The sequence below is a fragment of the Tachyglossus aculeatus genome, chromosome 2, assembly GCF_015852505.1.
Source record: "Tachyglossus aculeatus isolate mTacAcu1 chromosome 2, mTacAcu1.pri, whole genome shotgun sequence".
NCBI lineage: Eukaryota > Metazoa > Chordata > Mammalia > Monotremata > Tachyglossidae > Tachyglossus > Tachyglossus aculeatus.
This window is the reverse complement of record NC_052067.1, coordinates 154,400,005-154,412,787: the sequence shown is the minus strand read 5'-3', so window position 1 is coordinate 154,412,787 and position 12,783 is coordinate 154,400,005. Positions and strand designations below refer to the sequence as shown.

The following is a 12,783-nucleotide window of genomic DNA, read 5'->3' as shown; positions in this document are numbered from 1 at the left end:
GCTCTGCTTTGTGTTCATCTAGAGACAGAGCTCTGAGCCTTACCTGTGTTATGTTCTCCCAGAAACACAGCTCACAACTGTCCACCTCCAAGATGGCTGAGGATCTCCTTCCCCAACATCCCTCTCCCCCAAAGTCTTCCATGATCCTTCCCTCCGACTGTCTTGTCTCCAAAAACTGACATATACTGCATTAGTAACACTTCCATAAGGGATGGGCAGAACAGAGTGACTCTCCTGACTTAATAATTGTGGTAGTTGTGAAACACTATGTTCCAGGAGCTGTTCTAAGCGCTGGGGTAAACACAAGATAATTGGGTTGGACACAGCCCCTGTTCCACATGGGGCTCATAATCATCATCTCCATTTTACAGATGAGGGAATTGAGGCACAGAGAGTTAATATGTTTTGTTTTGTTGTCTGTCTCCCCCTTCTAGACTGTGAGCCCGCTGTTGGGTAGGGACCGTCTCTATATGTTGCCAGCTTGTACTTCCCAAGCGCTTAGTACAGTGCTCTGCACACAGTAAGTGCTCAATAAATATGATTGAATGAATGAATGAAGTGAAGTGAAGTGACTTGCCCAGGGTCACACAGCGGACAAGTGGCAGAGCTGGATTTAGAAGCCAGATCCTTCTGGTTCCCAGGCCCATTCTCTATTCACTAGGTCACACTGCTGCAGTGCTTCCTGAGTGTGGATTGACCATAACCTGTACTTCCCAAGCGCTTAGTACAGTGCTCTGAACTCAGTAAGCGCTCAATAAATACAATTGAATGAATGAATAACACCCTTCCCTCCAGTCATTCAATCAGTCAGTCAGTGGTATTTATGGAGTGCTTATTGTATTCAGAGCATTGTACTAAGTGTTTGCAAGGAAATCTACCACCAGACAACTACCTGAAAATGTTTCCTAAAACGTACACTTTCTTTGACTTTTCATAATGATCTTCACAGTTGAGTCACTTCTAAAGGACACTAATAGCCTAGAGTTTCAACTTCAAATCCCCGTGTCCTTAGAAAGCACCCAAGCATTAAGCTCTGTACATAGTAAGTGCTCAATACATACCAATAATTGATTGATTGATTACAGTACAACAGAGTTCATTGACACTTTTCCCTGACCAAAAGGAGTTTACAGTCGAGAGGTGAATCAAGAGCTTGCACTCCAGCGCTTACAGTCAAGTGATCAACACATTAATCACCGTATGAAATGCACTTCATCTGGCAAGAATAGTCTGTAACTCCTCTCTGTGTTTTGGCAGCAGATACCTGGAACTAGAAAGCAGTGGTCATCGAAATGAAGTCAGGTTGCACTATCGCTCATCTGGAAGTCACCGACCTCACACAGAAGTGTTTCCTTATATTTTGGCAGATGATATGTGGCACAGACTGTCCTTAGCCATTAGTGCCTCACACTTGATTTTACACGTTGACTGCAATAAGTAAGTGAAAATGTGTACTTTGTGGTAAGGGAAAACAGAACATTGCAATTCAGGGACAAGTGAAAGCAGTATTTATTTTCCCTTTTTCTTTTCCTTCAGAATTTATGAAAGAATTGTGGAAAAGCCCTCTATGGATTTGCCTGTAGGATCAACTTTCTGGCTGGGCCAAAGGAATAATGCACATGGCTATTTTAAGGTATGAATACCGTGAAAAAGGTCTAATACTATTTTCAGCTGCCTTTTTTTTTTATTTCATTTCTGAGGCATGACGACACTCCTTTTTCTCACTCTCTGAAATTTCAGATTCTCCAAGTGAACCCCCTGAAGTATTAAACTTATGACTTTATCAATTCTGATTGTTTGCTCTCAATTTATGATACTGATCCATCATTAAATCTAGTAATGAATTGTATTTATTAAGCACTTACTGTCTGCAGAGCACTATATTAAGTGCTAGGGGAAGTAAAATCTAACAGAGTTTGTAGACACATTCCCTGCCCACAACGAGTTTACAGTCTAGAGGGGAAGACAGACATTAATATGAATAAATAAATTATGGATATCTAAGTGCTGTGGGGCTGAGGGAAGGGTGAATAAAGACAGCAAATCAGAGTGACACGGGAGGGAATGGGAAAAGAGAAAATGAGGGCTTAGTCAGGGAAGCTCTCTTGGAGAAGATGTGTTTTCAATAAAGCTTTGAAGGTAAAGAGAATAATTATTAACTATGGAGAGGGAGTGCATTCCCGGACAGAGGCAGGACATGGGTGAGAGGCCAGTGGTATTAATAATGATATTTATTAAACATAGTACATACCAAGGTAATAAGCAGACACACTTTGTACATACCAAGATAATAAGATCAGACACAGTCCCTGTATCACAGGGGGCTCACAATCTAAGTATGGAGAATAGGCATATAATCCCCATTGTAGAGATGAGGAAATTTAGACACAGGTTAGTTCAGTGACTTGCCCAAGGTCACCAGGCCAGGTATAGAGCCCGGATCTCTGGACTTCCATTCTTTTATTCTTTCCAGCAGGTCTAACTCCCTCTAAATTTATCAATGGTTTTCAAGCTTACTGAACTAAAGAAGTCATTAGTTGCAAACATGATTAGGAATAATTTTCTCAAATCAAAAATTTTGCATGCAAATCTACCGCAGACCAAATGCATGCAAAGTTTTCCAAAAATGTACACTTTCTTTGACTTTTTATAATGGTTTCTATAATTGAGTCTCTAGTAGAAGAAAAAAGCAACCTAGAGTTTCAGCTTTAAATCCCTGTATCAGAAAGACTTGTCTAGACTTCATGAAACACTTTGGGCAGGTCACTCCAGTAATTGAAATTTTAGTTTCCATGTATTTTCAGAGGGTTAACCTATATTATTGATTATTGATAAAAAGTAAGGCTAGTGAAGGAAGTGGACCATAAAATGGAAAGATCAACTGGAATGTGTCCTGTTGGAGGGGTTCGTTTTTGAGCTCCCTTATGGTCTTTGCTTCAAATAGCCTGAAATACTGGAAGGTAATTACACTTTAATGACTGTAGGCCTGGATACATTTTATCCATTTTATTTTATTTTATTTTGTTAATATGTGTTGTTTTGTTGCCCATTCTAGACTGTGAGCCTGCTATTGGGTAGGGACTGTCTCTATATGTTACCAACTTGTACTTCCCAAGTGCTTAGTACAGTGCTCTGCACACAGTAAGCGCTCAATACAGATGATTGAATGAATGAATGAATAAACCCCTGATCCATCCTTCTGGGTAAAATGGGTAATTTCCAACATGCTACTTTTTAAGCTAAACGTCACACAGTTCTAAAACTGTATCAGTATTTGACTCTGCCTCTGTGTGCCAGACCGGTCTTTTAGATATGGGAAAGTTGTAAGAAAAATCGCAAGAAAACCATGAAATGCCCAGGCAAGTATAGTTTTGGTGCCTGTTTTCTCTTCTTCCTTTTGAAGACTATTGTTCATTTAAAACTTTGAATCAGCTTCAAAGTTAAATATAGTGGAAGCACTTTTCAAGTTGCTTTTTAAAGGTCATTTGAAAACTCACTGCAGTGGCTAACTGAGAATAACAACTCAAAATAACACAAATATTGCCACTTAATTACATCTTGACATTTAATTTTATGCCTCTAAAAATATTGTCAATAAGTGTGTACAAGAATAGCTATCTGTCGTGTTTTTATTCCATTTCCACATTTGGTGTGGCATGAAGTAATGGATTCATAAAAATTCTTTTCTAAGACAGTTTTTCTTGGTGCCCTGTAACATTTTCCATGATGAACCTGGCTGTTGAATATAATTTGGAGAGATAGAATTAATATATCTTTTTCAATTTTTATTTTTCCCATACAGGGTGTAATGCAAGATGTGCAATTACTTGTCATGCCCCAAGGATATATTTCTCAATGCCCGGATCTTAATCGCAGTAAGTACATTAGTTCTTACTCAGTATAATGAAAGTTGTGCTTCTCGCTTAATTTTTGTCATGCAAATTGGCATGAAAAGTCAGTTTCAATGTATTGGTTGCCAGCAGAAAATACTCAAATTGAACTCTTTCTTAATACACTTTATCCATTGTCGTGTTTATATTTTCAGCATGTCCAACTTGCAATGACTTCCATGGACTCGTGCAGAAAATCATGGAGCTGCAAGACATTTTAGCCAAAACGTCCGCTAAGGTAACAATTTTCAGAAATACAGGATAGGGCATACAAAGTTGGGTGCGTTCACTTCACGTCACCTTTGAAAGCTTTCTATTACATGTTTGTGGAGAATTGTAATCTTTATCAGAAATCAAGATCAAAATCCCTGCTAAGGAGCTAAGGAAAAGGCTCATAAATTTTCAAACCAATTATTATTATATTATTATTATGAGTCCTCTATATCAGAAATGATTCAGGAAACTGGGATGATGCAGATTCCCTGGTTTATGTGCTGCTTACAAGAGGATATACTGTTGAACAAAATTTGAGGTTTTTCTCAAAGGTGGGGTTCAAAGAATATCATCACTAGCTTTGTGACCATGTAAAGGCCCTAGGAACCACCAAAAGATTGGGTCCCAAATGTCTAAGATTGGGCCCCAAATGTCTAAGATTGTCTAAGATTGGGCCCCAAATGTTGGCACGCACCATTGCAGAATTCGGAATTTCTGCAGCACTCATGGACATATCTGTAATTTAATTAAATAATAATAATTGTGGTATATGTTAAGCACTTACTACGTACCAGGCACTGTACTAAGTGCCGGGATAGATTCAAGATAATCGGTCTGGACACAGTCCCTGTCCTAAAATGGAGGCTCTCAGTCTCTATCCCCGTTTAACAGATGAGGTAACTGAGGCACAGAGAAGGGAGGTGTCTTGCTCAAAGTCACAGAGCAGACAAGAATGTTTCCCCTCTAGACTGTAAGCTTGTTGTGAGCAGGAAGTGTGTCTACCATCTCTTTTATATTTTACTCTCGCAAGCATTTAATACAGTGGTCTGCACACAGTAAGCGCTCAGTAAATACCACTGATTGATCAATTGCCTTGTTCTCCCATTTTTCTCACTTAGTTACTGAGATCCAGGAAATGATTTGGATATAGAACATTATAAATTAATAATTTTTTGGTTTTTAGAAAAGGGCACAATTCCACAAGTAAACAGATTGTGGAGTACAATATTCATGTTGTTGTGTCAAACATGCTGCAGGGTGCCCTCATAGATAGAACATGGGCTGGGAGTCAGGGTACCTGGATTCTGGTTTGGGTTCTAGAGAAGCAGCACGGCTTAGTGGAAAGAGCCCAGGCTTGGGAGTCAGAGGTTGTGGGTTCTAATCCTGGCTCCTCCACTTGTGAGCTGTGTGACTTTGAGCGAGTTACTTAACTTCTCTGTGCCTCAGTTACCTCATCTGTAAAATGGGGATGAAGACTGTGAGCCCCACGTGGGACAACTTGATTACCTTGTATCTACCCTAGAGGTTGGCACATCGTAAGCGCTTAACAAATGGCATCGTTGTTATTATTATTATTATTATTATTAGTCTCAGGTCTGCCACTAATATGCTGTGAGAGCTGAGGCAAATCATGACTGTGAGCCCGTTGTTGGGTAGGGACCGTCTCTATATGTTGCCAACTTGTACTTTCCAAGCGCTTAGTACAGTGCTCTGCACACAGTAAGCGCTCAATAAATACGATTGAATGAGTGAATGAATCTCTGGGCCTCAGTGTCCTCATCTGTAAAATAGAGCTAATAATACCTGCTTCTAGAGTTGGGACCCTGTATGGCAAGTGAAAAATTTCCTTCTCCTAATGGATGTTTTATTTGGCATTTCACATTCACTGAATGTCTGACATTCAGTCGCCATTGCTACAGATCAGGATACTCTGAGCAAACCAGGGGTTATGGCTGAAGTTCCTTGTGTCGGTTTTCTGTGATAACTAACGGTAAACGATGTGAAGCCCCCTCTTTGTAACCCAGCTGTCCCGAGCGGAGCAACGGATGAACGGGCTGGATCAGTGCTATTGTGAAAGGACCTGCAGCATGAAGGGAACCACCTACCGCGAATTTGAATCCTGGGCAGACGGCTGCAAGAACTGCACGTGCATGGTACGACTGGGCTGCAAGCCCTGAATAAAGAACCCAGACGCCTCCCTTTTAATAATTGATTGCGATATTGTCCTCATGAAATTTTCAGGGCACACTTCCTCAAGATAACCAAACGAAGCACGAGCAAACCTGCATGGAATCTGAAGGGCTGAGATTTGCATTATTAAAAATATTCTTTGCTATTTCTATTTTGGGAAGACTCGCTTAGAGAAAGCTGTCAGAGTTGAGTTTTTCGATGCAGAACCAAAGTTACTGTTGAAAATTAAAATGTCAAAGTACGTGCTAGAACATGATTTAAAACTGTTATTCTTCGTTGGTTGTTAAGATGTCAGCCAAGGCCAAAATGCATCACGCTCCAGGGCACAAGGGTCGGTATTAAATGAGTGAACTTGGAAATACAAAGGGCATTTCCTAATGTTTACGGCTGACATTAGACTTTATTATTGCATTATATTTTTGGAAATATGTTTCTTCCCAAGGAAAATCCCCAAGTATCGAAGCCTTTTAAAGCTTCCATTTTCCCTATTAAGTCATCTGTTTGACAATGATTGAGTGGCAGAAAGTCAGAGTTCCAGTGGATTTTAAAGCGTTTTTCTTTTAGCAACAAAGAAAATCCATTTTGTCAAAGGTAGCACATCATAAATATACAAAAAACCTATTTAGGGAGATAATTAGCAAAATAACAGGGCTCTGTCTGTACAATGAGAAGAGGTAATGGGTTGTGTTTAGGATTTTATTGAATGTAGATGAATACCTTGGCAATTTAGAAACTCAGAAATGCTGGAGGATAAAAAAAACATGTGGTAAAAAACCAAACTCTTAAGCATGAGAAGCAGCATGGCCTAGGGGAAAGAACATGAGCCTGGGAGTTCTAGGACCTGGGTTCTAATCCCAGGTCTCTCACTTGTCTGCTGCGGGATCTTGGGAAAGTCACTTAAATTCTCTGGACCTCAGTCTCTTCCTCTTTAAAATGGAGATGAATACTGTCAGTCCCATGTGGGACCCAGACCATGTCCAACCTGATTATCTTGTATCAATCCCAGCACTTAGTGCAGTGCCTTGCACATAGTAAGTGCTTAACAAATGCCACAATTATTGTTATCATTATTATTAATAAACATTATTTTTTTCTCCTTAGAATGGCACTGTTCAGTGTGAAGCCCTGACATGCCCTCTCCCTGACTGTCCACTCAACTTTGCCCCTGCTTATGTGGATGGCAAGTGCTGTAAGGAATGTCAATGTAAGTATGATCTTCAGGTTGAATGCATTTTCTGGCCAAGGCACGCCAGAGCATAGAGTGGAGATATAGACTCTTCTTGCCAATGAGATGCATTTCATTTGCTGATGAGTATATTGATCACTTGACTACAAGATGTAGTGTGTAGGCTCTTGATTCTCCTCTAGATTGTAAGCTCCTTTAATAATAATAATAATAATGGCATTTATTAAGCACTTACTATGTGCAAAGCACTGTTCTAAGTGCTGGGGAGGTTACAAGGTAATCAGGTTGTCCCACGTGGGGCTCACAATCTTCATCCCCATTTTACAGATGAGGTAACTGAGGCACAGAGAAGTTAAGTGACTTGCCCAAAGTCACACAGTTGACAATTGGCAGAGCCGAGCGAGATTTGAACCTATGACCTCTGACTCCAAAGCCCTTGCTCTTTTCCATTGAGCCACGATGCTCCTTTTGGTCAGGAAATGAGTCTATGGACTGTAATCCCTCCTCCCCTGCCCCCCCCCCCCGCCTTACCTCCTCCCCCTCCCCACAGCACCTGTATATTTGTATATACATTTGTACACATTTATTACTCTATTTATTTATTTATTTATTTTACTTGTACATATCTATTCTATTTATTTTATTTTGTTAGTATGTTTGGTTTTGTTCTCTGTCTCCCCCTTCTAGAGTGTGAGCCCACTGTTGGGTAGGGACTGTCTCTATATGTTGCCAACTTGTACTTCCCAAGCGCTTAGTACAGTGCTTTGCACACAGTAAGCACTTAATAAATACGATTGATTGATTGATTGATACATGTCTGTATGTATTTATTACTCTATTTATTTATTATATTGGTACATATTTATTTTATTTATTTTATTTTGTTAATATGTTTTGTTTTGTTCTCTGTCTCCCCCTTCTAGACTGTGAGCCCACTGTTGGGTAGGGACCGTCTCTATATGTTGCCAACTTGTACTTCCCAAGTGCTTAGTACAGTGCTCTGCACACAGTAAGCGCTCAATAAATATGATTGAATGAATGAATGAATGAATCAGTAGTATTTATTGGGCACTTACTATGTGCAGAGCACTGTACTAAGCACTTGGGTGCTTTCTGAAGACAGAGGGAGTTAAAGTTGAAACTTTAAAGTTTAAAGTTCCATCCTCCTTCCATATGCCATATCCCCTGTTCCTTTCATGTGCCCTTCTTTAATAATAATAACAAAAATAATAAGTATGGAACTTGCTGAGCATTTACTATGTGCCAAGCACTGTTCTAAGTGATGAGGTGGATACAAGACAATAGAGTTGGACACAGTCCCTGTCCCACCTGGGGCTCACAGTCTTAATCCCCATTTGACAGATGAGGTAACCAAGGCCCAGAGAAGTGAAGTGGCTTGCCCAAGGTCACACAACAGACATGTGGCAGAGCTGGGATTAGAACCCACGTCCTTCTGACTCTCAGATTTGTGCTCTAGCCACTAAGCCATGCTGTTTCTCACCAGTCACCCCATCACCTTCATGAATTCCATCCACTTTGGCATGGCCTCTGAATCAGCAATATCCACCACCCTCTGCCCCCTCCCTTTCCCCTCCCCAGCCATGTGTTTGGCCCGTGACTCTCACCATGCTAGAATTTGGATCTCCACTAAATTAGTCACCATGGGTTCAGTGGCCATGGAACATCAGAGAAGCAGCACGGCTCAGTGGAAAGAGCACGGGCTTTGGAGTCAGAGGTCATGGGTTCAAATCCCGGATCCGCCACTTGTCAGCTGTGTGACTTTGGACGTGTCACTTAACTTCTCTGTGCCTGTTACCTCATCTGTAAAATGGGGATGAAGACTGAGAGCTCCCCGTGGTACAACGTGATCACCTTGTAACCTCCCCAACTCTTAGAACAGTGCTTTGCATATAGTAAGTGCTTAATAAAAATGCCATTATTATTATTATTAGCAGAGAAAAGCAGGGCCTCTAGGTCCAGGGCATTTCCAGCAGTTTGAAAGTGAATCTCTGAATATGCAGGATCTGAGAAGTTCAATCAGTCAATCAATGGTGTTTACTGAGCCCGTACTGTTTGCAGGGCACTGTACTAAGTGCTTGGAAGATTACAGTCTAGCAGATTTTATAGACCTGCTCCCTGCCCATAGACAGTTTATAATCTAGGTGTGGAAGCAGACCTTAAGGTAAATTAAAGGAATATATAGAACAGTTGTGGAGGTGAGGGTGGGTTGAATCAAGGGGACAAATATATCTAAGTGCAAGGGAAATGCAGAAGGGAGTGGGAAAAGGGGAAATGAGGGCTCAGTTGGGGAAGGCCTCTTGGAGAAGATATGCTTTTCAGAAGGCTTTGAAGGTGGGAAGAGTGATGGTCTGACAGATATGAAGGGGGAGGGAATCCCAGGCCAGAGGCAGGACGTGGGTGAGAGGTTGGCCATGAGGGAGATGAAATAGAGGTAGAGCGAGTAGGTTGACATTAGAGGAAATATGATAACAATAACCCACTAGGGCCAGAAAAGCCCTGAAGTGATAACAATCCTGAATTCTAGACAACTGATTTCTCTGGCACTTTCATAGGATAGACCAAATTCTAAGACAGAAATGAAATTTGGGCGTGAATGTTTTTATACAATCCAGAACATTTCTTTGTTTTCATAATGCTCATTCTGGGCAGGGAACGTGTCTATCAGTGCTGTTATATTGTGCTCTCCAAGTGCTTAGTACAGTTCTTGTCACAGTAAGTGTTCTGACTGATAATTCATTCACGTCTTTGAGATCGTACCCAGTGAATAGGGTGGCTATACATAGACAAAGTGGACTGTGTTTGCTAGGCATTCAAGGACCTCTGATTTCTGTGTTGTATTCTCAACTGTCAAACCCAGCTGGAAAATGCTGTTTCTCCTGATCAAATGGGAAACATATTTCCTGGAAACAACACCCTTCTATAGGAAGTTGTGGATGGAAGGTCTGGTCTGAAACCAGCTTGTAGATGAAGAATGATAGGTGGGTTAGAGAGAAAGTGAGGGAGACTGTGACCAAGAAGATTGTGTGAGAGCAAGAGTTAGAGGGAGTGAGAGCACAAGGGAAAACAGGAGCGACAGCATGAGTGAGAGGAAGAGAAGATGAGTGAATGTCAGCAAGAGTGAGAGCTAATGACTGAGCAAGAAGCCGATCTCATTTGTTTTTCCTGCATCGACGTAGGTCCCCTGCCTATCTCATTCTTTCCTGAATGGTGAGTAGTGATGTACTGTGGCAAAGAATGACAAGTTATCTGAGAAAAATCAGAAAGACACTTGTAGTCCATTGATCTCATTCCCACAGATGCTCATTTATATTTAATTTTATTAGCTTTCGCACTGAGATCAATCCAGCTGATGAAACATATACGCTTAGTCAAGTGGATTACATTAAATGAGAGAGCTGAATTCAAAAGGATGGTTCCATGACATGAACATTTCTTTGGGAGGATCGTTTCTGGTGAGGAACTTGGTCATGGGATATGAGAGAGTCTCCAAGGGATAGTGACAGTCTTCTGTTCCTGAAGCATCTATCCAACAGTGATATTTACTGAATGCTTACCGTATACAGAGCACTGTACTAAGCCTTTGGGAGAATACAGTACACCAGAGTTGGTAGACACGTTCCCTGCCCACAAGAAGCTTATAGTCTAAAGGGGGAAACAGACATTAATAAAACTAATTTATGGATGTGTACATAAAAACATTACATAATAATATTTTGAAGCCAATTGTGATAGAATAAAATTAATATTTCTTGAGTAATATAGCTTAGTAATAATAATAATAATAATACTAATGACATTTGTTAAGCGCTTAATACGTGTCAAGTAGTGTTTAAATCTCTGGGTAGATACAAGCTAATCAGGTTGGGCACGGTCCCTGTCTCACATGGGGCTCACAGCCTTATTCGCTATTTTACAAATGAGGGAACTGATGCACAGATGAGTTAAGTGACTTGCCTGAGTTCACACCGCAGACAAGTAGTGGAGCTGAGATTGGAACCCAGGTCCTTCTGATTCCCAGATCCAAGCTCTACCCAGTAGGCCATGCTACTTCCTTGCATAGGATGATCACTGACGTATATGGACTTTGAATGAATCAAGCGTTCCTTCAGTTCTGAACCATTCTCTGCTGGCATGGGAGAGGATTCCCTCTTCCAAACCTGGCCCAGGCTTTCTGTTCCATTTCTGTTCCCTAATGGCTTTGGCAGGCATTGGAAATGGAGGTTGCTATTTGGGGAAGAGGCCAGCAGGAGCAAAGTAAGGTAAAAATGAAAATCTAGACGTGCCACGGTGAGGCAGAGAGAAGGGGGAGTGGTACGTAGAGGAATTGTGGAAACTGGGATGGAAATAGGGAACTATGAGGAGCACAGGAGCTGTAGGGAAATGGGGAAACATTTCTCCATGTGATTAAACTGAAAAAAAAAAATAAACCAAATGCAAGTGATGTTAGTCGGCACTATATTCTAGTCAGTTTTTGGTGAAGGCTGTAGATTTTCAAGCAATCCAATCAAAGGTCCTGGTAGAGTTTGCATGGGAGTTGTAGGAGAAGAAAGGACAGAACTACATTGCCCAGTGGACAAAGGTAGCCATTGCTTACATTTCCTGCCATCACTGCGGTTTTCTACGAGCATACTGCCTCCACTCCACGTAATGGAGTCTACACCTACCTCTGGGAAAGCCGAACCTTTAAAATACCCCTTAGAGACACCCACAAATCCCTCGGCTCCAAGCTATCTGTCCTACATATTGCCTGAATGCTTACACTATGCAGAGCGCTGGATTGAGCAGGGGCAGTAGTTAGCAGAAAGCTCCCCACATGGGATGACCATACAGGAAGATAAGAAAAGTGGGAGCATACCTGGATGAGTAACTGCTGAAAAAGCAGAGTGGCTGAGGTGATTTTGGTGGGGCCATCTCAACCCTTCGGCCCCTTTCCCTTGCCTTCCCATTTTCCTTGACCGCTTCACTGGATCCTATGCAAATTGTCAAGCCCAGAGAGAGGGTCAGTTCCTCAGCCCAGGGAGGACAGGCCCTGAGTCCCGTGGCAAGGTGCAGCTCCACATTCCCTCCCATTCCCTCCTGCCTGACTGTCTCCACTTCCCAGGCTGGGGTTGCTTTCTGGAGCAGGGTTACTTTGTCAGCTTGGGGTCTACTCTGCCTTCTGGATCCTTTTCTTGTTTTCTTAGCTGCTCTCTCTCCTGCCCTTTTCTCATCCCCCTGCATTTCTTCTCCTTCCCCACTTTCTCCTTCTCTCCTTCACTTCCATTCTCCCCGTCCCCCAGCCTCTCTTCTCTCTCTCTGTCTTGGTCACCAAGAGCAGAGAGTGGCTATCTAAAATTATTTATTTACTTATATTAATGTCTGTCTCCTCCGCTAGACTGTAAGCTCATCGTGGGCCGGGAATATGTCTGTTTATTGTTACATTGCACTCTCCCAAGTGCTGTACATTGCTTTGCACACAGTAAGCCCTCAACAAATAGAATAGAATAGAATAGAATAGAATAG

At 41.6% G+C, this 12,783-nt stretch overlaps 1 protein-coding gene across 3 annotated transcripts in view; it reads left to right on the top strand.

The window, feature by feature from the left end:
- Positions 1 to 12,783, top strand: part of NELL2 (neural EGFL like 2) — a 445,624-nt gene that overhangs the window by 130,103 nt on the left and 302,738 nt on the right. For 2 of the 3 annotated variants that reach the window (XM_038740525.1, XM_038740506.1), the window contains exons 4-9: positions 1,258 to 1,437; positions 1,537 to 1,633; positions 3,803 to 3,875; positions 4,046 to 4,128; positions 5,909 to 6,037; positions 7,176 to 7,278. In XM_038740525.1, the coding sequence (XP_038596453.1) occupies positions 1,258 to 1,437; positions 1,537 to 1,633; positions 3,803 to 3,875; positions 4,046 to 4,128; positions 5,909 to 6,037; positions 7,176 to 7,278 (665 nt within the window). The remainder of the gene's footprint in view (positions 1 to 1,257; positions 1,438 to 1,536; positions 1,634 to 3,802; positions 3,876 to 4,045; positions 4,129 to 5,908; positions 6,038 to 7,175; positions 7,279 to 12,783) is intronic. The other variant, XM_038740515.1, reaches the window with a different exon arrangement.